The following is a 23,774-nucleotide window of genomic DNA, read 5'->3' on the forward strand; positions in this document are numbered from 1 at the left end:
CGCCTTGTGCCGCTGTGCTGGGAGGCAGGCGGAGAGATGGAGGCCACAGCACTGGGAATGAGCTCAGCTCTAACAGCAGCCAACTGCAACACTGACAGCAGCCTGGACAGTGTTAGCAGTGCTGCAATGATTTCACCCCTTTCCTGAGATTTATGGCCTTGAGCCGATAGTGAGGAATTGTCTGCACCCTTACGGTGCAGATGGAGCCTGTGGCTTCCATTGCTCACATGTCTTGGGATCGTTATCACAGCAGAACGGGGCCATTTGCCTCCCCAAATTTCTGGATGCCACCTCACAGTCCAAGCAGCCCCAGTGCGTTGTCCCTGAGCCCTGCAGGGGCTTTGTTGCTCCTGTGGCATCACCCCCTGGGTGCCACCATCCCACTGTGTACGGTGACCAGGGACTGATGACCCTGGTGTCCCCAGGACGCCTCCTGGGCTCACATGCATTGGAACAAGAGCAGTGCTGGAGGGATTTCTGCAAGGATTATCCCTACATGAGATAAAACGTGCCAATAGCTGACAGCCATCCAGTTTTCCAGTCCAACTGTGATCCTGAGGGCTGTGGAGCAACATAGCTCCACTGGCCATGACGGAGATGCTGCAGATGAGGCTGTTGGGGTCCCTGCTCCCCAAAGGAAGAGACATGCTCTAAGTGCCCATATGGAGAGTGGAAAAACCCCGAGTAGCTGAGTTCTCACCATTCTTTCCCTCTGTAGCTAATCAGCTCCCCAATGGTAACCCTGCAACGACTGTTAGATTAATTCATTTGCTTGCTGTGAGTTAATTGTCTCCATTTGTACTGCTCAGAGTTCGTGCTGGGGATGTATTTTTGCTTGGCTATATTTAGTTTGATTTCCACCACGATATCAAAATACAGAAATTCAGTCTGGCTCTGGTGCTCAGTGGCATTGAAAATCCCACAGGTGATTTGCCACATGGGGCTGTTCCAAGGGGCCCAGCACTGTCTGTGTGAGTTTTGCCATGTTTTCCATAGTACCTGAGCTGCTGCTGCTGCTCCGAGAGTAAATCCCAGGCTGAGCAATCCCCGGGGAGATGGTTTGAGGGGAAAGAAGGAACTCTGAAGCCAAGGAATGAAAACAAACATCCGGAGGCTGCGGGGACAGAAAGAGTTAGAAAGTGATTTCATGGAGTGTGTGTGTATGTGTGCAGTGTGTGAGGGGCTCTCTGACGGGCCCTTCTGCTTTTGGAGCTCTGTCTGTCCATCCTTTTGGCCTTCCAAGGGTAGCAGGAACAACAGCAAACACAAGTGAAAGTTTAACTTGGGTTTATTCCTATGTGGGGGAGGTAACTGTGTTGGGGGATGGGGTTAAAAAAGGCAGGTGGGTGTTTTGTGGGGTGAGTGCTTCCACCTAAAGGACGTGGTGGAAGCAAAGCAGATGAAGCAGACACCAACACATCGGCTGAAAACGAGATCTGCTCTTAGCCGGGGCGAGGATGTTGTGCTAAATCCCGCTCTCACAGTGTGGGTTGGGCTCCATGCACACCAATGGGCTTCATTTCCCCATCAGCTCAAACTTAATTAGAAAAAATAAGAGCCATACGGTAATTCTTGAGTCCAGGCAAAGCAGTGTCTGTGCGTTTGGGTCTGCTGTACTCAATTTCCTACAGCACTGATTTTTAGTTCTTATATCAGGCCCATGTGAGCAAACATAAATAGGATGTTATACCTTCTGTAATCCATCAGACTTGTGTTTGTTGTTACTTATATCAACAGTTGCTGCCTCCTGCTGCATAGGGGAGAGCTAATAATAAATATTAGGACACAAATTACAACTTAAATGCAATACAGGTAAGTGCTCAATTAACAGGGCAGCCCCTGGTAAAGGCTGGAACAGCTCCTTCCATTCAGCTGCCGTCCTGCCAGGGCTGTGCAGCGAGTGTTAACAGAGGGCAATCCAGAAACTGCAAAACAGAACGTGAGCTGTTTGTGGCAATGTGGGTACAGAAGTGGGTTAATGAGGGCAGTGACCCCAGCTGCACTTGTCCTTCTCTCTCCCTGTATCCTCCTTGCTGGGTTCATTCGCTGTGGCCGTGCTGGGCGCTGTGCAGCAGTGCAATGATGTCCTCATGGCCGCTCCTCTGGGCAATGGACAGTGCTGTGTCTCCATCCTGCAGGAGGGACAGGTGCCATTGATGTGACCAACACATCAGCCTTGCAACGTTCACCGGGCCCTAAGCAGGCAGCCTGGCCTTGGTCAGCCCAGCCAAACTACACCACGTGTAGTGCAGCCGGCTTCAGGCTGTGCAGGGCTGAGCACACCTCACCTTGTCTGTCAGTGCCAGCTGGCAGCCAGGCTGGGCCAGCAGCAGCCTGACCATGTTGGTGCTGCCCTGCCGGCAGGCCACCATCAGCGCCGTGCTGCCCCGCTCGTCCTGCATGTTGATGTCGGCCTGGCAGGCCAGCAGGGCCCGCACCATCGCCTCCCGCTCGTGGCTCACCCCCAGCATCAGGGCTGTCTGCCCTCCCTGCAGAACACACAGCTCAGATCAGTCCTTTACATGCATCACCCTCCTGGGCCCTTCAGCACTGACTGCTGCCTGGTTGTATGAGGGTGTTGCCATCTCTGGGACAGATGTGTGGATCTACCCTCCCTGGGCTGCAGATTGGAACTGTTTTGCTCAGAAAAAGGGTTTAGCAAAACATTCAACCTTCCTGCATCCCTCAGCTTTCACCTCGTCCTCCCCTCGAGCTGCAGGGAGCTGCAATGTGGGCACTCTGCAGTTCTGCTGGGGTTGCTCTTGTCATCTTTGGGAAACACCAACCCCTGCCCACCGTGGTTCATTCAGCAGGAGGCCCTGGAGTTCCATCCCCTGAGATATTCCCGAGACATGAGGGGAGGTTATTCCCTCATTTTCACAGCCACAGTCTGAACTGGAGCTGCACCCGCTGATTTCACCAAACCCTCAATGAAGATCCCATCCCTCCTTGCAGCCCAGATAGCTGTGGGACCAACAGGAATTTGGCTGTTGTGGCTGCACACAGATGGGCTGGAGGTTGGCCAGGTTGGGTTTCGGAATGTTTTAGCCTAACACACATCCCCATAGACAGGCTGCCCTTCACCCAACACACCTGAGCAGCTCGCACATTGACGTCCCCCTCCTTCAGCAGCCTCATCACCACAGCCATGTCTTCATCTGTCTCGGCAGCAGCCAGCGGGGTGAGCATCACGGCCGTGTAGCCCGCATGGTTCGGCTGGTCCAGGCGGCAGACCCCTGGCAGAGGATGCAGGGGAACAAGCGGGATTCAGCCCAGCGAGGAGGGAGCCAAGGGAAGGAGAGCAGAGAGTGAGTCTTAGTGTGCGTGGGGAAAGGGAAGGTGGCTGTGGCTGAAAGTGCTGCCTGGCTGAGGGGAAGGATCTGACTGAGAAATGAGGAAACTCAGCGGGAGGTCCCATAGTTATACAGGACCGAGCCTTATCTCCATTAAATATCTTTTTGTTAATGGTCTTGTGAGCACAGCATTGAACAAGCTTTGGTGCTATATGTTGCTTCATTATAGTTCCTGAGGTCAACTCAATTAACTATGATGACCATAATCAAATTATATCTCTCTAAAAGATACGGTATGACATATGCCCTGGGCAACCCCCAGGCCTAGAGCTGTTTGTTTTACCTCCTAAAACAAGGGAGCAGCAGAAGGGTGAAGATCACCCCATGGTGGAGCACACCACCAAGTATCTCTACAGGTAATTGCTGAAGACATGGACACATTTCACACCAAAATGCACTTTTTTTTTTACTCTAGTTCTTCCTCGTGCTGTTCTCTAGTGCTCTATTTGGTTTCGTTTCAGCTCGGTGGGCCAGTTTCCAGCTACAAAGATCCCACTGGCAAACGCTCTTCAGAAGTGCTGCTCCCGTGATCCGGGGCAGGGCAGGCTCCTGGGGCTGCCTGCGAGCAGCAGCAACAATGGCTGCATAGATGTGTATGATAATATGCCATTTTCCTAACATTTAGCAGATTGTCTTGCCCATGAAAAGAGGCCAAAGTGTCCCTATTCTTTCTGAAAGCGCGTGCATTTTTCCCCCCAGTACAATCTCAGCTGAAAGTCCCTTTCTTTGCCGCGTGAGCTGAAAGTTCAATAGTTTAAAATGCAATTTTCCTGCAGTGCTGTGGGGTTGGTTATGCTACCAGGGGTCTGAGCTTCTTGTGCTGAGCTACAATGTGGCTGCTACAAGAAGCTGTGGGAGCCATTGGCTGGGCTGAGCAGCGTGTGCTCCATTCCACCGGACCCCCTCATCCACAGTTACCCTGAGCCATTTCCAAAACCCTGAACGTTAATGAGCCTTAATGCCCTTGATGAGCCTCAGCTGAGATCCTCATGCACTCATGGACTTGCAGCTGACCTACATAGGAGGGTGCTGGTTTCCAGCCCATCTGTGTCTCCTCCATAGACCTTGGCTCCACACCAGTCTGCTGGGTGTCAACCTACACGACTGTGTGTCAGTTGCAGCTCATTCCCAGCCCTGTCTCTGTCCCACCTTGCTTTGCTCCCAATTAGACTTACTGGGAGGGCCTGGGCTCTCATTCACCATTTGCTACATCTGGGACCACGGATGGACCCCACTGCCTGGCTCTGCCTGCAACAGCCCAGGAGACCAGGAGTGGCACAAAACAACATCCACACCCATACCCAACAAAGCCATTGCTCAGCAGGGACCTGCTGCTCCTACCTGTGTCCAGCAGGAGTTTTGCAATCATGAAATTGGAGTGGGAGACGCTGTAGTGAAGAGCCGTGTTGCCATTCCTGTCAGCCATGTTGACCACTGCCTCCAGCAGCTGCGGCTGGATGCTGCCCAGTGCCTGCAGGTAGGTCGTGACCACCTCAGGGCTGGAGGACTTGCGACTGGACACCCGGAACCACTCCTGGCAGATGGTGCTGTGGACGTGCCGCTGTGAACACCAACAGCAGTGTTACCCCTGGGCTGTGGGTGAGCCTGGTACCCTGCCTGCCCTCCTTTTGTATGCTGAACACTCAGTGAGTACCTATCCCTAACCTAGCTCTCCAAGGAATTCCTCTTACCAAAATAAAAACAATGACGCACATACAAACTGCTCTCCCATCTCAAATCCACAGTAACCCTCCCATTTCTATCCCCCAGCAGCCTCCAGGAGCTCCTCAAGGGAGCATCACCCTCTAAAAAATGCCAGAAACCACTAAATCTTAATGAGCAGCCACTAGATCTGATTAGTCACTCGGAGTCTCTCTGCAACTATATTTTCGCTGTCACTTCTCAGAGGGGATGAGCACCACATCGTCCTGTTCAGATGGAGGAAAATAGAGAAAATGGTGCACCAGGTGGGTTTGGAAATGCAGTGTTAAGGTCCCATTCCAGGATAGCAGGAGGGTTGTCATTCTGCAAACCTGCTGCTGCCCCAGCTCCCTGTCCTGCGTGCTGGCATCCTCCAGCCAATATTCAGCTTGTGGTTTTGTGAACGCTGTTCTAACTCGAGGGGGAAGGGAATTTCCTGTGGTAATGTGAATGAGTAAGCAGAGAAAGCTTACATCTCCTTCCTTCATCTTGTCCCATCTCCTTACCCAGCTGGCTATAGCATGGCAGGGCACAGCCTGCAGTGGAACACTGGGACAATCTTATCCATCAAAGGTAACAGAGTGGGAACTGCAGTTGGAATTTGATTGAAAAATATCTGTACCAGATGCTGGTCACTCGTGGTCCTTATTTCAGAGAGGTGCTGGCTGAGCAGCTGGCAGGCAGCAAGGAAATCTTCAGAGGGTTTGCATCTAAAGGGAAAATACTTTGTTAAGTCTATTATGAAGCAGAACTTGCAAGTGGCATTGAAGAAGGAGGGACGGTGTGCAGTGTAGGTCAGAATATTATAAATGCTTGTTTAAACGCTTAACACTATGGATACAAGTTGTCCCACTGACTTGAAACAGATTTCAGGTACGTAGCCAAGCACCTTTCTAAGTCTTCAAGCCCAGAGACCATGTAGGATTTCATCTTTTACAAGAATCCCAAAGCTGGAAAAAGAGATTTTTATCCTTGAATCTGCAAAGGACTTGACTTAAAAAGTTTACTTGAGGAGAGAGAAATGATCTAATTCTCACCAAACATGACTCACGCCGCCTTTCCCACAATCAACTGTGGGGCCTGAATCAATCCCCACTAGACTGTGGAGTAACTCCAAAAACATTTAGCTCTGCAAAGTCTTTTCCAGTGCCTTTGGAAGCCAAAGGCTGCCTTTCATCTGAGCACACAAAGCGCTGTCCCCAGCCCTGTAGGGGTGACCAAACACAGTGCTGTATGTCCTGTGGGTTCAGAAACACTATGGGAAGCACAACTGGTTACCTGTCAGCCTTGTGCTCAGTGCAAGGTGCTGCTTCTGCCCCAGGTTCCTGCAGGTCATCGTCTTCTCGTGTCTCCTGCACAGAGGTCCCACATGAAGCTCCCTCGCTTCCACCTCCCTCTTGCTCCTGTGTGGGCTCCAGACCACCAGCTCCTCTCTCTGTGTCACTCTCTGCGTCCCCATCTGATGGGCTGTCTTCACAACTTGTGTCTTCGCTTGAAGTAGTTTCATAGCTATTTGGGGATACCACATGTTATTCACTCCTTCCCCACCTACAAACGCAAGGCTTGACCAAGACTCATTGAAGACACCTGCTGACTCCAATGGGCCTTGAATGAAGCCCAGAGTGATATGCAAGTTACAAGGGTAGAGCCACAGCCAGACCTAGGGTTAGTCTTTTTCGGCTTCCTAAACCAGCAGGAGCGTGATAGAAGCAATCAATTAGCGACAGGCAGGGTTACTTCAGGGACTGTGTGGACTCTGTGGCAAGGTAGTACAGGCAGTATGCCAACAAACACATGCGTGCAGCTCCAATGGACTTGAGTCCACCATTCAGGCAGCCCTGCTAGAGACCTCTTGTGGTTGTCTGAAAGCGTTCATATCAAGTGTATCTTCATACATGTAGCTGTGACCAACCCAAAACAATTCTGACATTAGCCAGGACTCCTCTACTTGCTACACGCTGTGCCATTTCAGTGGCTATTAGAAGTGCTACTCAGCAAGAGCGAGTACAGCCAAAAGCAGTGGCCACAGAGCTGGAAACTGGGTGAAGAAGCACAGATGAGCACAGACCAGCATCAAAGTTGCATACAGAGCTTTATGCAGGGAAAGCAAAATGCCTTCTGCCCTCTCCAGTACCAAGTATTCTTTGGTAGGACAGGGGCACGAGCTGTTCTTAGAAACTCATGTAAAGCACATGTTGCTGCAGCCAGTTAGCTTAAAAGCCAAACTGAAGTAGATATTAGGTACACAGGGAATGATTTTCAGAGCACAACCGACATAAGGGTTTCCTTCCCACCAGGGTAAGTCCTCATTTACTGAAATGGCCTTTTCTCTGTTCCTGGCCCAACTTTTGTTGGCTGTTGCAGAGGCAGGTTGGTGGCAGCGCACCTACCCAGCCAGTGCTGACCTCCAGACCCCACAGAGTTAGTGGGAATCCTCCCACAGACCCAGCCGGGCTCTGGAGGAAGCCCCAGGAGTTTGGAGTGCACAGAATATTGGTCCCCAGGGATGTCCCTCACTGCCCTGAAAGCACCATCATCCCGGGCCTGTCTGCAGGATTACCACAGGTTATCAGAGCTGGGTTAAAGAAGGGAGGAAAGAGGCTCCATTTCAAATGGCCTTTTAATCAGGAGGTTTTGAGAGGAAAAGAGGAGAAAAAGAATTTCTTCAGCGTTACAAAGGGCATTACACATTAAAGGCAGTTTTATCTTCATAACAGATGCTTACCCACCATTTACCCCAACAAACTGAAGATTCTTTTTGGTCCCATTGCCTCCTGCATGGGAGCCATAACCTTTCTTTTTCATGATAGATTTAAGACTTGTGGTTGGTGAGGTTTCTAGCAAAATACAAAATAATAGATTAATTAAGCAGATGTGCCATAATTATCAGTGATCATTCCCGACTTGTAGCAACAAACTAGAAATCAAACCGTGAGCATCTTATTAGTTCATCTTACAGGATTCTTTATGCCTTGCAAAAAATGCTGATGCATCCAGCCACAGTCTGAACCTGCCCTGCCACCTTTTACCAATCAGGTCTCAAACATCTCCAAGTGGCTGCGAATACAAAATATACAGCTGGGAGTTACAGATGTGCTCTGTGAATATAAGCAGGCTTTACTCTTGCAATAATGTTATAATAATGTTTTATCTTTTTTTTTTTTTTCAGTACTAATGTTACAACCTCTCCTATAATACTACATAGATAAATCTTTCCATCAGAGTTTGAATATCCTCTTTATGTATTGCATGTAATGGGTCACTTATCTATTTGTAAGGTCCTTCTGACAGTGAACTGGGATTTGGTTTTAGATTCTAGTATCAGATGTGGACGTTGGTGGCCCTGCTGCCTTCCAGCCCAAGCCATTCTGTGACTCCCATCATCGTATAATTATTCCATCTGAACAGCTGTGTGACTGGGGACAGGTCTGTTCCCAGCCTAGCTGCTCGGTCAGATTGAATTGGTTTTGGTTCTGGTGAACTTCATGCTAATTTACCCCAGATGAACATCTGATCCCCATGTTCTTTCAAATTAAGACATCCAATTGAGAGGAATGGCAAGCAGGGTTATTTGATGGAATAGCCACAAGTATGGCCAGTTTTGGATGTGCTCTTGTATAAAACTGAATCACAGCTTTATCATCTCTTATATGGGTTTTATTTTATTTAAGATTGTTTAGCTTATGACGTGTAGAGATTTGCCTTTCTCAAAGACACATTTTGAGGAGGGGCTATTCCCAATCTCTCTGATACTGGTACCCCACTGAGCTCCACCACATTGCACCTGTCTGATACTCCATCAGATGGCAAGAGATTCGACCTGTTGAAACCTATGCCAATGTTATTTACCCAACTGCTGATAGTGCGTGTTCGAATTCTCCTTGTCTGCTGGCCTCTGCGAAGAGTAGGCAGACAGCAACGAGTTTAAGGAATTAACTAATTGGTTCTGGATGGAGCTGAGCTTAGAGGCCGGCTGTTTGATAGCGCTCGCCAGCTCAGGGTATCCGTGCTCCAAACACATCCACTGCTCCTGCAGCAGCTCCTGGATTTTCTTTACGTATTGGCCTATGGGGTCAACAGCAGGGAAATCTTTGGGGTCAGGGAGACCTTCCTCTCCCATCTCATCTTCAGTTTTGTCTTCACCAAAGCCTGCCTCGTTTTCACCTGCACTTGACCCAGTTCTTTTTGTTCGATAGCTTTCCGCAGCTGCTGCATGAGCAGCGAGGCTCTGGGCATCACAGCTACTCCTTTGGTTTTGGTTGTCATTGCTGAGCTGCTCGTCAATCTTCAGCACGGCGAAACCTGGGGCCTGAAGGCCAGGCTCCAGGCCAGCTTCAGTCTCTGAGCACTTGGCAAAGTGTCCATCTCCACCACCACTGGTGCCAACATCAGCCCATCCCTGAGCACTCAGCTCCACCGCCAGCAAGTTTCCATTGTCCACTCTGTGGATGCCACATCCTATGGATTGGGTGGAGAGTGGGATATTTACATTGATGCCCTTATCGTGGACTTGCTTGGAGCCATTCACATACGAGATTTCAGTGTTCACCGCTGCATCGCTGCACTGCAGCATGCTGCCGCGCTGCATGGAAGGGACTGCGTCCTCTCGCATGTTCTCCCGGCACAGCTGCTCCTCCAGCTGGGCTTTGGAGCTGGCCAGTAACTGAATGCTCTTCTCCTTTTCCTTGATCTTATGATCCTGCTGCTTCAGCACTGCTCTGATCTGCTCCACCTCTTCTTTCTTCCTGTCCAACTGCTCCTCCAGTGCAGCAATGTGCTGCTTCAGTGCAGCGATCCCACCAGGCTCTCCTGCATCTCCTCCCCTCTGCTCCTTCTCTTGGGCAGGGGCACACCTGTCCTCACCTTCCTTCAGCACGTTCAGAGCAATTTCACTTACGCTTCCCCCTGCTTTCCCATGGTTTGTGCTTTCATTTGCAAGCTGGGAGGCACCTGGTGAGGCTGAGACCAGGGTGCTGCCATTGGTGGCATCGCTGGCATCACCCTCCTCGCCCCGGCTCTCCACCACCACATGCAGCTGCGGGGCAGAGTGCTGGCCCTGCCACAGGGGCTGTGCCCTCTCCTTGGGGACATCCCGCACAAGGCCACCTTTCCCTGGCCATTCCTGCTGCTGCAAGGCCAACTCTGCCCTAGGACTCAACATGGGAGATGGCAGCGAGGCGATGCCATCGGGTGAACGTGGCATGGGACGGAACGTGCTTTCTGGGCAGCTCCCATTGTCACTGTGCCGGAGGGGACACGGCGCACAGCCATCCCCAGCCGGGGCCTGGCCAGGTGGCAGTGCTGCAGGCAGGCTGGATGCCCGCAGCAGCTGCGGCCGCCCCCGCAGCTCATCCTCACAGCGCACCAGCTCAGCGTGCCGCCGCGTCTCAGCCAGGAGAGCCTTCCTGCGGTAACTGGGCTCCTCGCCGGGCAGTGGGACCCGTGAGATCTCCTCTGCCCCCAGGGACGCCTTGCGCTGTGCACGGTAGGTGGCAGCTGGCCAGCCAGGCCCTGCAGAGGCTGCGTAGCCGTGGGAGCCGTTCTCGGGCAGGCTGAAGTTTCGGGGCAGAGTGCTGAATTTGGGCTGCTTGGCTTTGCGGTGGATGTGGACCCTCCTGATGGTGTTCCCTTTCTCAATGTCATCCACATACTTAAGGAAGTCCAGGTCCAGGTGGAAGCCGTACGGTGTTTCCAAGGAGTAGGGGAGGCTGCGGGGCTGCTCCCCATCCCCATTGGGCAGGGGTGGCTGGCCGGCTGCTGGAACAACCATGGGGAAAGGAAAAGAGATTGAATGTTGGTAGATCAAAAGCAAACAGAAAAATGAAATAGAGGTTTAGAGCAGGAGGGAAATGTTACCACTTCCTTCATCTGGCCCATTCGTTTCCGACCTCAACCCACCCTTGGCCACAGCTCTACAAACTCTATGCACAGCAGCCTAATGACATGCTAATTTAATGAAGGCTGGCTCCTTGGCCCAACAGCCACCACAAGACCAGGGGGCTGTGCGACCATATCATAATGCTCATGGAGGTGCTGCACCTCCCATGTCCCACCTGGTTCTCCAGAGGTGAACTGGGGAAGCACTCCACTAAGGAAGCCCAAAATTGCCTGAGATCATGGGAACGATAAAAGGAAAACACCCTGCCAGGTGTGAAGGCAGAGCCAGGAGCAGAGCTGCCAGTGATGGGACAGCAAATCTGTGCAGGGCTCCAAGAGCTGCACAAGGGCTTTGCTGTGGTTTAGGTAATGCACAAATGATGCTATTTGGTCTCCTTGTTCTAGAAGAACACATCTATAGAAAATGGTTAATTTACTGTTTTTCTGGTAAGGAAAATATCTCAGGGCTTATATGGTTTTCTTTTCTTTTCATTTTTTTTTCTCTTTTTTTTTTCCTTTTTTTTTTTTTTTTTTTTTCAAGAAATAAATGAGCAAAGGACCATCCATACCGTCTGTCTTCTCCATGGTGTGCTCTGCTCAGGCTGTCAGTGCCCCATCCTCTGACACACCGGGGCAGATGAGCCAGATCACTCTTGGAAAAAAAGAAACAAATATTTTTAATTTAAAAATATTCCATGATCTGAACTGAGTCCATCTGAGAGGCTCCCACTACTCCACAGGACCCCCTCACTTCCTGCATTCTGCAGCCTGTCTGGGCTGCTCAGTGCTTTCAGGGCTGCTGGAATCAGTGGCTCCTTCACCAGTAGGAACAGCCAGCTCCCAGGAAGCTCATCCTCACGGAACATCTCAGCACTACAGCTGGGTTTGGCTGCAAAAGTGGAGTTTTCTGGTTAAGATTTTCCTTCAAGTATCTGATGTGGTTCCTGGCCACATCTCACAGCAGCTCAAAGTCTTATCCTCCAAGCTGATCCCTCAGCTACAAAAGGTTTTCAAGGCAGGCACATGCAGCATGGTCTGTACCAGGTCTGTCCAGCTGCTGGGAAGGACACCGGGACTCTTCATTTCAGAATCCCACTCACATTCACGTCATTGATCAAACTGTCAGGGTCTGACTTCATTTGCTGCTTTTAATATTTTGCCTTCATAAAGGTTTTAGCTCTTGGCTGAAGTTCCAGAGCTGCTCCCCTTCCAGGGCAGCAGCCCACCTTTGCCCCTTGCTTCGCCCAACGCCATTCTCATCTAGCACTGCTCGTACTGCTCTCCCTGTCTTCAGTTCTGCAGCATCCCCCACCAGAGCTGTCCCAGAGACCACTCGCTCGTTCTCAGGCTCAGAAGCAGCTCTGCTTCCTGCTCTCCTCTGCTCTGCATCTTCTGAATTCTCTTTCTTTCCCTTACTTTTGCTTTTTGTATCTCAGCTTTCTTCATATGGAAACAGCAAGATAAACGGATCCACAGTATAGATAAGGATATATGAAATAGCAAGCTGCTGCTGCTATTCCCTTCTAGAAGCACTGAAATGACAATTTAACTGCAACATTTTTAATGACATATTAACTACAACAAACACCAGAGGGAAAACGCAGCCACATCATGCTGTATTGTTACCAAGGGATAAATGCTTTGAAGGATCAAAGCCTTTCAAAGAAACAATTCGTTTATTCATTAGGGCAAACAAGTGCACTGCCAGTTTATACCCAGATGGAAAGCTTGTAGGGCCACCACTGCAGAGAACATCATTGCTCCCAGCACCTCTGGGCTGGCACCTCCTCCAGCTCAGCCAGCTGCGGTACCTCGGCCAAATTCACCACACTTTCACTATAGAAGGCAATTCTGCCTCCTCCTGCCAACAAACAACATGTGCCAAAATGAACACTAGCCTCTCCCTCAAATGTTTTTTTTTTTTTTAATTTTCCAATTACAGCCAATTACAGAGCAATTATGAATCCCAGCTACAGTTCGACCAGTTACATTTCACTCTTCTAGGTCATTTATTTAGAGGGAGGGGAAAAAAGAAAGCCAGGCAATAGGATGTTCTTTAATATCTAGATAATTACACCTAATTGGTTCCTTTATGAGCTGGCTGGGTCCCAACTCTGCAGTCCAAACTGATGCTGTCACTTTTCCCTTTCAACCAACCTACTCCAAAATCGCCTCGTGCACAGCAGCGTCCTCAAGCATGGTGATGTCCTCGTGCACTGTGCCTGTCCTCACCTCCCAGCTCTGCGAGCTCCTGCCCAAGGCTTGAGGGAGGACAGCACCTTCTTGTTAGTCCTGCAGGCCATGCTGTGCTGAGCTGGGCTGGGTTTTGTACATCCTGCCCCCTCCCATGTTGCATAACCCAAAAGACAGCAGCATTAACACACGCTGCAGCACTGAACTTTAGCTTTTAGAGGAGGATCAGTCCAGGTCTGAGCAGCATTTCTGTTCTCAAGTCAGCCATAAATATACATACACAAAAAGGGAAAGTGGGCAGGTAAATAAGCAGGAAGGCGGCAGCACAGACTGAAGTCACCTAATTGCCAGCCCCGCACAGTGCCCAGTGCTGCCTTACAGCCATGCCTGGTAATGTTTATTTAACCCTTCCCTTCCTTCCCCTGTCCTTTGCTGCTCCCTCCCTCACTCCCCTCAGCCAGAAGAGCCAAGAGCAACAGATTTTCAAAGCAAATAACCAAGAGATAGACAGATACAGGTTTCTTTCCCTGCAAACACCTTGCTGGTAACTTTGAATTAACAGCATTTAACCCTGTGACAGCACCCAAGCAGATAACTCACTCCGCGGAGCAGCGCAGTAACGCAATCTCATTAGCTACAGCACCACATCTTTTTCAGCTCTGTCATTTTCCTCCTGCACTGCAGCAACACGCTGGCACCTCATTGCAGAAGGACAACCAACACCAGGACAGCAGCTGTCCCACTACTGCTCATACCCCCTGCAGAGCCCAGGATCCCTCCCAGCCCCCAGCCCGCTGCTGGGACATTGGTCAGCGCCCCAGCGACCTTGCTGGAAAAGCAAATACAAGTTTATGATAAGAAGCACGAAAGAGGGATTCATTTTCCAGCAAACCAAAGCATCGATCTCCTGTGACCTTCCCAAGGACAGCCCGAGCCTGCTGCATGCAATGAGCCACTCTTCACAGCACGTCTCTCCTTTTCACAAAAACACCAAGTGCTTCTCAAGGGCTGTCCTTTCTATCAGAAAGATTATTTAAGAGACGGTCAATGATTAACACCGCAGTTCCTATTATACCTGGTGCTGCTTGCTGTGCCCCGGCTGGCTCCCTGCACGCTGCACCTCGCGGGCTGAGCACATCCATCAGCTACTGCGCCTGGCGCCTGGCAGGGACACACCAGCAGCTGCCTCAATTAAGAGGCAGCATCCTCATTAGCAGCCGCAGAAGGTCTCAGTGTTAAGGAAGAATCCCGCTGCAGCCCTGCAGGGCCGGGGACAGGGACAGGATAGGGACGGCTCAGTGCTGCCAGGCACCTCAGTGACCCCAGGCCAATGCCTTTGGCAGTCAAGCCTGGGAGCTCCCATAGGCTTGCACCCACAGCTGCTGGGGCTCTGCAGGGCTGTGCAGAATTGCTGACACCCCCAGGCTTGCAGCAGGAAACAACCCTCAGCATCAGCACTGAACTTTCCAAAACTTGGCACTTCCCAAGGCAAAGTGCCCACACCCACACACAGCCCATGTCTGGGGATGGGCTTTGGGCAATGACCCAGGGCACGGAGCGGAGCCAGCACTGCTCCTTAACTACAGCGCAACCCCGATGATTGTCAGTCAGGAAGAAACACATGGAGCCACTTAATGTCTGCAAAACAGCGCTGCAGGCACTCCGTCAGGCTCATTTTGCTTACGCGACTGCAACATGGGATTTTAGCAGATGCAGCTTCAAGAAAAGCAGAAGGGTTTTGCCTCTGCAGGAAGCAGGCAGCCTGGAAACGGGCAGAAGCGGAAGCAGCGCTCCCATGAGCGCTCCCCAAGGCCGGGGTCACTGTGCACTTGAGCAGCAAGGGATGAGCCCCGCTGTCCTGCAGTACAGTTCTGCTCTCCCCACTCCTCAGAGCTCGTTCATTGCTCACTTAAACTCTTTTGGGTCAGATTTTTGTATTTTAGCTATTCATGCACATCTTTTTTGAGCATATTCATTGGGGTTTGATGACTGTTCTCTGTACGGAGCACCATGATATAAAACTCAATACGTTTTTGTACGGCACTGATTTTAAAGTGAGCCTCAAGGAATTCTTTCCTTCTTCCCAAAGGAAAGACCTCGCAGGAAGCTTTTTCTTGGAGTATTTCCTTATTGCAGTTACACACATCAGACCTGCAGCTCGGGCCAGATGGAATCCCCATGGGACTGAAGGTCTTCAGTTCTGCATTCCGGTGGAGTCAATGAATGAATGGAGTCAAAACACACCAAACTGGGCTGGCACTTCGTGGAATCACAGAGTCACCAGGGTTGGAAAAGCCCTCTGAGCTCTCCAAGCCCAACCCCAGCCGGACCCCACTATGCCCACTGCCCACATCCCTCAGTGCCGCATCTGCACAGCTCTGAAACACCTCCAGGGATGGTGACTCAATCCCTTCCCTGTTCAATGCCTGACTGCTCTCGATGGATCTAAGACAGCAAAGATGCAATATGGGTGCCCAGATCTGGATCTTCGTGTGCTGCATCCCACTGAGCAGGAGGAGGGCACACATTTCCTGCAGCTGATGGCCCTGCATGGTCCTGCCAGAGTGCTGCACACTGGGGACACAGACAGCTCATACCTTGTGCCATGGAGGACAGAAGTCCCAGCCGAGAGCTGCTTGCTGTCACACAGAGGCTGCTCCCACAGATGATGGGAAACAGATGGCGCCAAGCAGCTCCAAGCCACCCCCTTGTCCTTCCCCATCCCCACCAGTTCCACCTCACAGAAAGAACCCCATCCCCTACTCAGTGCTGGTGGGGCTGATGGGCACAAAACAGCACAGAAGAGCAGGAGCGCTGTACTTGTCCTCAGCACACGCGGTACCCAAAGGGTTACGGCAGCGCCTGTTCCATCCAGCGGTCTGCAGGCTTGCACAACACCCGCGCTGGAACACATGAACACGGCCTCTTGGGAACAGTTGTTGTTGGGTTTTTCAACATGTTTTCACTGCAAAGGAAGAAAACCAATGTAGTGCACGGGAAGGAGCTTCCTTCCAGGAGGAGAAAAAGAAGTCTGAAAACTTCTTGGTCTTGAGGAATGGCTGCTGATCCTAGAAACCTCCACATCCCAAAGTAGCAGTGCTGAGTATCACAGCCAGGGTCTGTGCCGGGCCCGGCACAACTCCAGGAGCCTCTCCAGGCACCCCGTCAGACGGCGGATACCGATTTTATTAAAGCTGCTTATTGCTGTTTAATAAATGCAATGAGCTCCCTGCCAGCGTGTCCATTAGGGACGGTTCAGGACGAGACAGGGAGGTATCGGATGTCCCAGCTCTGCCTCTTTTATGGCTCACCGGCACAGGAAAATGCTCACATTCATCCCTTGCGTTGATAACCTCTGTTGAGCTGACCTTCAGCTCATTCCAGCTACAGTCCTAACAAACCCCGGGTGATGCTCATGATTTTATCACCCTCCTTGAAACCTGTGATGTTTTCCCTGAAGTCTCCTTTCCCAGAGCCAGGTGATCCAAACGTCAATTGAAACCATGAATCCAAAGCTCTCCAATGTCAGAAAGCAGACAGAGGTCGGAAGCGCCTCACTTCTGGCATTCTAATCACTCTGCTTCTACTGTGGACCCAGGAGATGGATGCAATGATCCTTTCCAACTTGGGGTATTCTATGATTCGATGATTTACTCTTTTTGCCCCAGTGCCTTCAGATTGGGGGCTTCTGGCCCTGTTCAAGCTGCTGCTTTCCATCTTCTCACCTTAGGGGCAAGTAAAGACCATCCATGTGGTTGAAAAGCTGGTAGCAAGTTTAGGACAGCAGGGCTGTCCTTGGCGCGGCCTGGGTTTGGTGCACCCTTGGCTTACTTTCCATGGATGAGCCTGAGCTTAGGCACAAGCTAGGCTGGAAAAATCTTTGGTTCCTAATGAAAACCAAAGGGTCCTTTGGGTGTTTTGGAAGCTGGGTGTGGAGGTGACCCACCAAGCCCAGGTTTTGGAAGAAGCATTCCTTCTTCACCATTCCTCAACCACTTGCTGTGCGGAACTCAGCACTGGGGGGGGGGAAGGATGGAGGATGGAGGAGGGTATGAAGGGATCTTGTGCAAAAAGTGCTTATTTAGGGATGAAACCCAGAGTCTGTGGGACTGGAAAAACTCACAGCAATATACAAAACCTCCTAACTTGATAAGCCTTGAGGGGCAGGGGCATGGATGTGCCACTTTCTGACCAAGATCCCACTGCACACTGCCACTCTCCAAGGCTCACATTCAGCAGAGGAACAGGCTGAAGTTACAGATTTAAAACAAGCTAATCCAAAGGACTGGAGCCACTCTGTTTCACATTACTGACTCCACCAACCCATTCATTTTGGCAGTATATTATCATAATAACCACAATAACTCCGTCCGGCTTCGTTTTCATGTGAAACCTCAGATGCGTAGGACTCGCAGCCTCCGGAATCATCAATTCCACCGAGGCCTAAAATAAATACAGGCTAAGAAGGAGCTCTCTGCATCTGGTTTCTCCCCATGGCTTTGTAACAGAGATGGCCGTGTGTGAAAGCTGGAGCTGAGCTTTCTCGCTCCCGCGCCCCAGGCAGGGTCACCAATTCCCTGGGACTGCCCAAAACCCATATCTTGTTGGAATGACCAAAGTCTTCATCATGTAAGTCCCACTACACGCACCAGGGTGGGAGAGTGGGATCCTATGGGATCCATATGGTCTGTACCAAAGAGCCCTGCTTCTCCCCAGCAGAGGGATCAATCACTGCTGTTTCTGTTCACAAATTATTTGGGAATTCTCAGACTGGTAAAGGAGAGGGCCCATGTAAGCACAGCACCAGGATCTCGTACTTTCGTATTCCAGTTTTGGGGTGATTTTGACAAAGCTGCCACCTCATCACTCCTTAGCCACAAAGAAGGAAACACTTCTTGGAGGTCCCATAACTCACAGTTACACCTCCAGAAAGGAGATGAATGAGACAACCCCACTCAGGACAGTCCTAGGGAAGGGGGCCATTCACCCAGGGCAGCCATCTTCCCACCTTGAGCCTACTGCATTGCACTGGAAGTCATTCACCAACTTTCTGCCATCACCCAACCAATGCCTCCCCCACATACTTGGGACACAGACCGCAGCTCTCTGACCGCGCTGTGGCACCGCAGCATTCAGTCTGAGCAAGTGGAAAGCCCCAAATCATAGCACTGAAGAAATACACAAGACCACCAAGTCCAGCCCCAGCCCACCCCCACGGTGCTCACTGCTCATATCCCACAGTTCTGGAACACCTCCAGGGCTGGTAACTCCACCACCTCCCTGCTCTGCCTGTGCCAGTTCATTACCACTCTTTCTGAGAAAAAATTTCTCCCAATATCCAACACGAAGCTCCATCGGTGCAAGGTGAGGCCATCACCTCTTGTCCTACAGCTGTTACCGGGGAGCAGAGATAGACCCCGCCTCACTACACCCTCCTTTCAGGCAGTTCTGTCTGCACGGGGCACGGCACCCACGAGCCCTACGGGATGCACGCACGGATCGGGGGGTAGGAGAGCAAACTCGGGCAGGGCACAGCGATGGACGGCAGTGAGAGTTGCTGTGGGAATGGGGAGAGGCCGCCGAGCTGGCTGGGTTGGGGCTCGCAAAACCGCAGCGGGGCGGCTGTAGAGGGCTGCGCTGCCCGCAGCTCTGCTTGCATGCAGTGACGCTCGGGGTCCCGCCGGCGCCCGGAGCCCCCGGCCGCTCCGCAGCAGCCATCCCGGCCGGACACCCCGAGGAGACTCCCGGAGCATCCCCCGGCGCTCTCCCACGCACCCCGCAGCGTCCCCCAGCACTCGGCCAGCATCCCCCCAGCGCCCCTCGGAGCATCCTCCCAGCGCCCCACAAGTCCCCCCCGCTCTCCGCCGCTCCCCGAGCACCCCCGGGCTCCCCGTTCCCGGCACCCCCGATCTCCACCCCCGGCCCTACCTGGCACGGCGGTGCCGCGGCCCCGCTGCCTCCTGCGGCCGGGCCCGGGGAAGCGGCGGGGCCGGGGCTGGGGCCGGGGCGGGCCGGGGCGGGCCGGGGGCGGGCCGGGCAGTGCGAACCGCCGGGAGGGGGTCGGGGCCGGGAGCCGGAGGGAGCGGCTGCAGCGGGAGGGGAGAAAGGCACTTTTTGTTGTTGTTTTGCTTCTTTTCTTATTGCGCTGCGTTCTTTTATTTTTTTTCTTTTGTGCGTTTTTTTGTTTTTTCCTTTTTTTTCTTTTCTAGCCGTTTTATTCGTACTTTTCTAACCCGGCAGCTCATCCCGTTTGCACAGATGCAGATAAAGGGGAACACAACACTGTGGTGCTGCAGGATTTGTGCTGCCCAACCCGCTTCCAATTGCACCCGCACCTCAGCGGGATAACACGGCACATACAGCGCAAATTTACGCTGAGTTTGGGGCTCTGGGCTTCCTCACACATGATGTCCGTGCTCCTCGTGTGCCCGCTTGCAGCACATGGCTGTTCAGGATGCTGCGAGCCGTGCGCTGTGCCGAGCGGTCCCCAGCCCTACACTGAGCCGCGATGGGAGCACAGTGCAGCGCTCTGAGCACCTACAGGAAGCGCTTTGCGGTTGCTGACATTGAGCTGAACTTGTGCTTCGGTCTGATTTCCCCGGGGCTGAAATTAAAGTAGTGATAAATGAAAGCCGTGGGGGTGGCTGTGGGAAGGAGCAAAGCAGCGCACAGCTTCATGTGCCTCTGTGAGCGTGTCCTGCTGAGCAGGAGGGTCGGCAGAACGTACCAAACAAAAGGGTTTTGAGTAAACCAGATAAAGACCAGTGCCCCCATTTGATCATTTTGGTTTCACTTGCTCGATATTTTGACAACAAAGATCCTATGAAATGTATGCAGCCAAAAGCGAGAAATGTGCACGCATAAAACTTCTGTGATCCCTCTTAACCCGAGGAAACAGCAGCACTTTCAAGCCAACGGGGATCCATCGGGAGGACAAATCCACTGCCTGAATCAGGAGGTTCTGAGTCACGGCTGGGGTGGGAGGCAGCCCCAGATCCCACCCCAGTTCCATATCCCCTCCTGGCCCCAAACCACATCCCCAGTCCCACATCCCATCCCCAGTCCCTCATCCCCAGCCCATCCCACACCACATCCCTACGCTCCCCTGCCCAGCTCAGGCTTGGCGGGTCCTCTTGTTCTTGGGAGAGGTCATGACTCACTAAGGGCTTTTGGAATGTTTATCTATCAATGCCACAGGCACTTCGAGTTACTTCTGAAGCCGGACAAGAAGCTCGGAGGGTTTCTTCTCACCGCAGAAATTGCTGGGTGAAATTCCAGTGCCAGAGGTCGGCCTGGCCCCACTGCCCAAAACCCTGCGGTCACACATTCAAAGGTTAACCTGGGAGGGGAGAAACACCACCAACAAAAAGTTGGCTCCCTACAGTCTTTCAAGCCCTGGTTTAGCTCTAGTAATGTGTTTTTTAAGGCTATGACCGGCCCATCCCTGTTGGCTGTAACCCCCATGGGTGGGGAGAGAGCGGGGCAGGGACAGGAGGAGCAGAGAGCAGAGGTGGGGAAGCACTGGGTGAGCTCCAGGCTGCTTAATAGCTTACGGATGCTCACAGCTGTGTTTTTCCACGCGAGCAACGCTAACAGGCACAACCCAAAGTGGTGTGTGCCATGCACAAACTGCAGAACGTCGCCCCATCTGAAAGCTGGGCCTGCCAGCTCCCCTTAAAAGAGGTACCCAAAAAAGAGGTACCTTAAAAGAGTTCTTAAAAGGGGCAACAGTTTGGATGCTAAGGAAGGGGCTCCTCCCCAGAAGACCCTGCCCTCACTTTGCAATGGGTTTTCCAAAGTGCAATGGGATGGGAGCTGGATGAGGCTCCGGCCCCATGTGCCTTCTGCTGGGACGAAGAGCTTTTCCCCTTCACTTCAGGGGAGGTTCAGGTTGGATGGTAGGAAATGGAAGGAGTGGTGAGATGTTGGCACAGGTTGGTCAGGGAGCAGGGCAGTCAGCAGCCCAGGGGGTGTGGAGACGTGGCACTGAGGGATGTGGTCAGTGGGAATGGTGGGGATGGGTTGGGGTTGGACTAGGGTGGTCTTGGAGGTCTTTCCCAACCTTAATGGTTCTATGACTGTCATCTGTAATGACAAGGGTTGATGTGATAGAGTCCTCCTAGAACAACAGAACAAAATCACCACTGTTCCATAGTATGTTGCACTCGTGCCAACATCCATTTCTGTAGCGTCTCTGCAGGCTGCTCCCCCTCCTCTGTGTGCACAAATCTGCCTTTTATGGTTTGCAAATGCAAAAATCCTGCCCCATCCACACTCACTCGTTTGCTGTGGTTACGGCCTTTCACAGCTACCTCTTAGTTAATGGGGGAAAGGGGCAAGGAGCTCCCATACAAAGCACTGTGGGGCTACAGGGACACCCACAATAACCCAAAGGCTCAGTTTGGGAAGGCATTACAGACCGTACAAGGGTGAGCACGGTACGTCAGGCACCTGAGATGTTTCCCTATGAGTGCAGCTCTTTGAGTCTCCAAGCAAACCCTACACACGGCAGTGCGCAGGGCTCATCCAGACACCGTGCTGGTTCCCATGTAGGGATGGGAAATGCCTCAGCTCCTTATGGTGCTTGGATCGCTCTCACAATGTTCTAATGCAATACGGGAGCCTGTCTGTCACCATTGCCTAAAAATTGCTATGGCTTTACAAGCATAAACGTGGTGCTCCATAGAGCACAGCCAGCATTGGTGCAGCTGGAAGTTAGCTACAAAACATCCATTTACAGACCCCAAACTGACAGAGAGAAGAGTCCTGTTGGGACTGTTGAGTCCCAGCCTGAGCTACTGATTGAGCACCTGGGGAAAGGACCCGGTCAGCCCTGGGAGCACAGGTGAAGGCAATTCAGCTGTGAGTGGAAGGGGTGGAGCCTCCATCTCTCTTAGACCCCATTTAAGGGCTGATTGTGAGTGAGGAAGGGTCTCTACTTCATGGAGATCTCTCCTTGGTGAAGCTTTCCCCTGTGAACAAGGACTCTTCTGATACGGTAGGCAATCTTCCTTTCTAGCACCTTTCAGTTGTGCTGGTCCTTCTGTCATCACACCTTTGTTGTAACACCTTTCCTGTCATATTGTTCTGTCCCACTGTTACAAGTCTTACCAACTTCATAAAGTTCTTGTGCCAGGATGATTCACTTTGCTTCCCTCAAGCATGGTATGTCTGACAGTAACAAAGCACTGTGTTTAATCTGAATACATATTAAGTGTCTGGGATGGGTGAGGAACCTGAACAGCATCACTCGCCCTGCTCCAACTCCCTGTTACCAGCAGGAAGCCCATCAAGTTTGATTTAAAAACAAACACAAGGCAGGATCTGTACAAGGGGGGCCTCACATCTGTAAGTGTGGGGGTACCATCCATGTTGGAGAGGACTGATGGAATCAATGTGAGGGGTGTGTGTGTGTGTGTGTCTGCAGGGATGTGGCCAGCAGATGGTGCACGGCTGCACAGCGTTGGGCTCCTCTGAAGGTTCTGTTTCTGCTTCCCGCAATGTTGCAGCTCTGGGAGGCGCTATCCCGGCTTACACACAACCAGGGAGAGATTTTTCCTTTTATTTCAATGCCGGTTTGTAATACAGCACCTGGCTTTTCATTGGAATTCCAGCTCGGAATGGAAAGCTGCACTTCCTCTGCTACCAGCGAGGCTGTGGAGCCATATGTTACATTAATCTGAGCAGCGAGCTGCACGTTGTGAAATAAAATATGCCCAGACAGACAAAAGATGGGGGAAAACCCTTCAGCTGCTTACAGAGCATCATTCTTTCCACAGCGCAGAACTGAACTTCCAGAAAGATGCATGGAAAAAATGTTCTGCCCTGGCTCTACCCGCAGAGCCCTCCTCACTGCGCAGATTTCCAGCGCACAAAGGCAGATATCGATATGGTTATGCTCTAATCTGCTTTATCTCTATGCTGTGGGTGTAATTGTTATTTTCTTAGGTATGACAGATGCACGTGTAACTTGAGGAGTTCAGTGATTTCATCCAGCTGTGCTTCCTCCCAGGTTAAGAGGGAGAAATGAGAGTGAAGGCTGTGAGTATCCTGCAGTGGATCTCCATCTCAGAAATGCTAAACTGCAGCGTGGAGAGCACTGCTGCAGAGCTCACTCTGTGCTCATGTGTTGTGGCTCTGGCTGACAGCAGAAGTTTGCCGTGTGGAAGCTGCTACAAAGAGGAGCTCACTGCAGGCTTCACCATGGAGTTTACAGGACTGTGGCAAGCTCTGATTTATTGCTTCCTGCTTTTCCTAGAGGCCGTATCTGTAAGGATGCCTAATCTAAAAGCTTTCCGGCAACATCTGGTCACACTCAGGCTCAACTTTTCAGCCATGTTTCCCATGGAGGAGGCTGCCCCTCCTGCCAGCCCTAATGGTTGGTGCTGGTGGACACATCCCATCACTGAGATGGGCTGGGAACCTCGGATCAAAAGGACCTTGTGGAGTGGGAGCATCTGCAGGCTCTGAGGGCTGGTGGCTGTGGGAAGCCAGATTTCCTTTCCTAGGCAGCCAAGTGCCTTGGATGATTTGTTTCCGTGCTTCAGTCTGGTTGTGAATGGAGGCAGGATCACTCTAAATGTTCATCTATACCACTCCTACCAACAGACAGACTTGTCTTCACACTTTATATTCAGTATTCTCATGTTT

At 51.7% G+C, this 23,774-nt stretch overlaps 1 protein-coding gene across 8 annotated transcripts; it reads right to left on the reverse strand.

Annotated features, from left to right (window-relative positions):
- Positions 1–1,270: 1,270 nt before the first annotated feature.
- On the reverse strand, positions 1,271–19,106 carry KANK4 (KN motif and ankyrin repeat domains 4). 8 transcript variants are annotated; one of them, XM_015870727.2, is made up of 10 exons: positions 19,053–19,106; positions 11,501–11,583; positions 8,904–10,808; positions 7,780–7,891; positions 6,333–6,563; positions 5,677–5,764; positions 4,695–4,914; positions 3,094–3,236; positions 2,289–2,489; positions 1,271–2,132 (listed from the first exon to the last, which is right to left on the reverse strand). In XM_015870727.2, the coding sequence occupies exons 2-10, from the start codon at positions 11,514–11,516 to the stop codon at positions 2,040–2,042; spliced, it is 3,009 nt and encodes a 1,002-aa protein (XP_015726213.1). In that variant the 5' UTR covers positions 11,517–11,583; positions 19,053–19,106; the 3' UTR covers positions 1,271–2,039. The 8 variants fall into 8 exon arrangements, with proteins under 8 accessions (XP_015726213.1, XP_015726210.1, XP_015726211.1 ...); XM_015870724.2 differs by having other exon boundaries at positions 8,904–10,811; XM_015870725.3 differs by lacking the exon at positions 19,053–19,106 and adding an exon at positions 15,722–15,742 and having other exon boundaries at positions 8,904–10,811.
- Positions 19,107–23,774: the final 4,668 nt, after the last annotated feature.

This window comes from Coturnix japonica, chromosome 11, assembly GCF_054131305.1.
Source record: "Coturnix japonica strain WE chromosome 11, WE-NBRP24, whole genome shotgun sequence".
In the NCBI taxonomy this organism is placed as follows: Eukaryota; Metazoa; Chordata; class Aves; order Galliformes; family Phasianidae; genus Coturnix; species Coturnix japonica.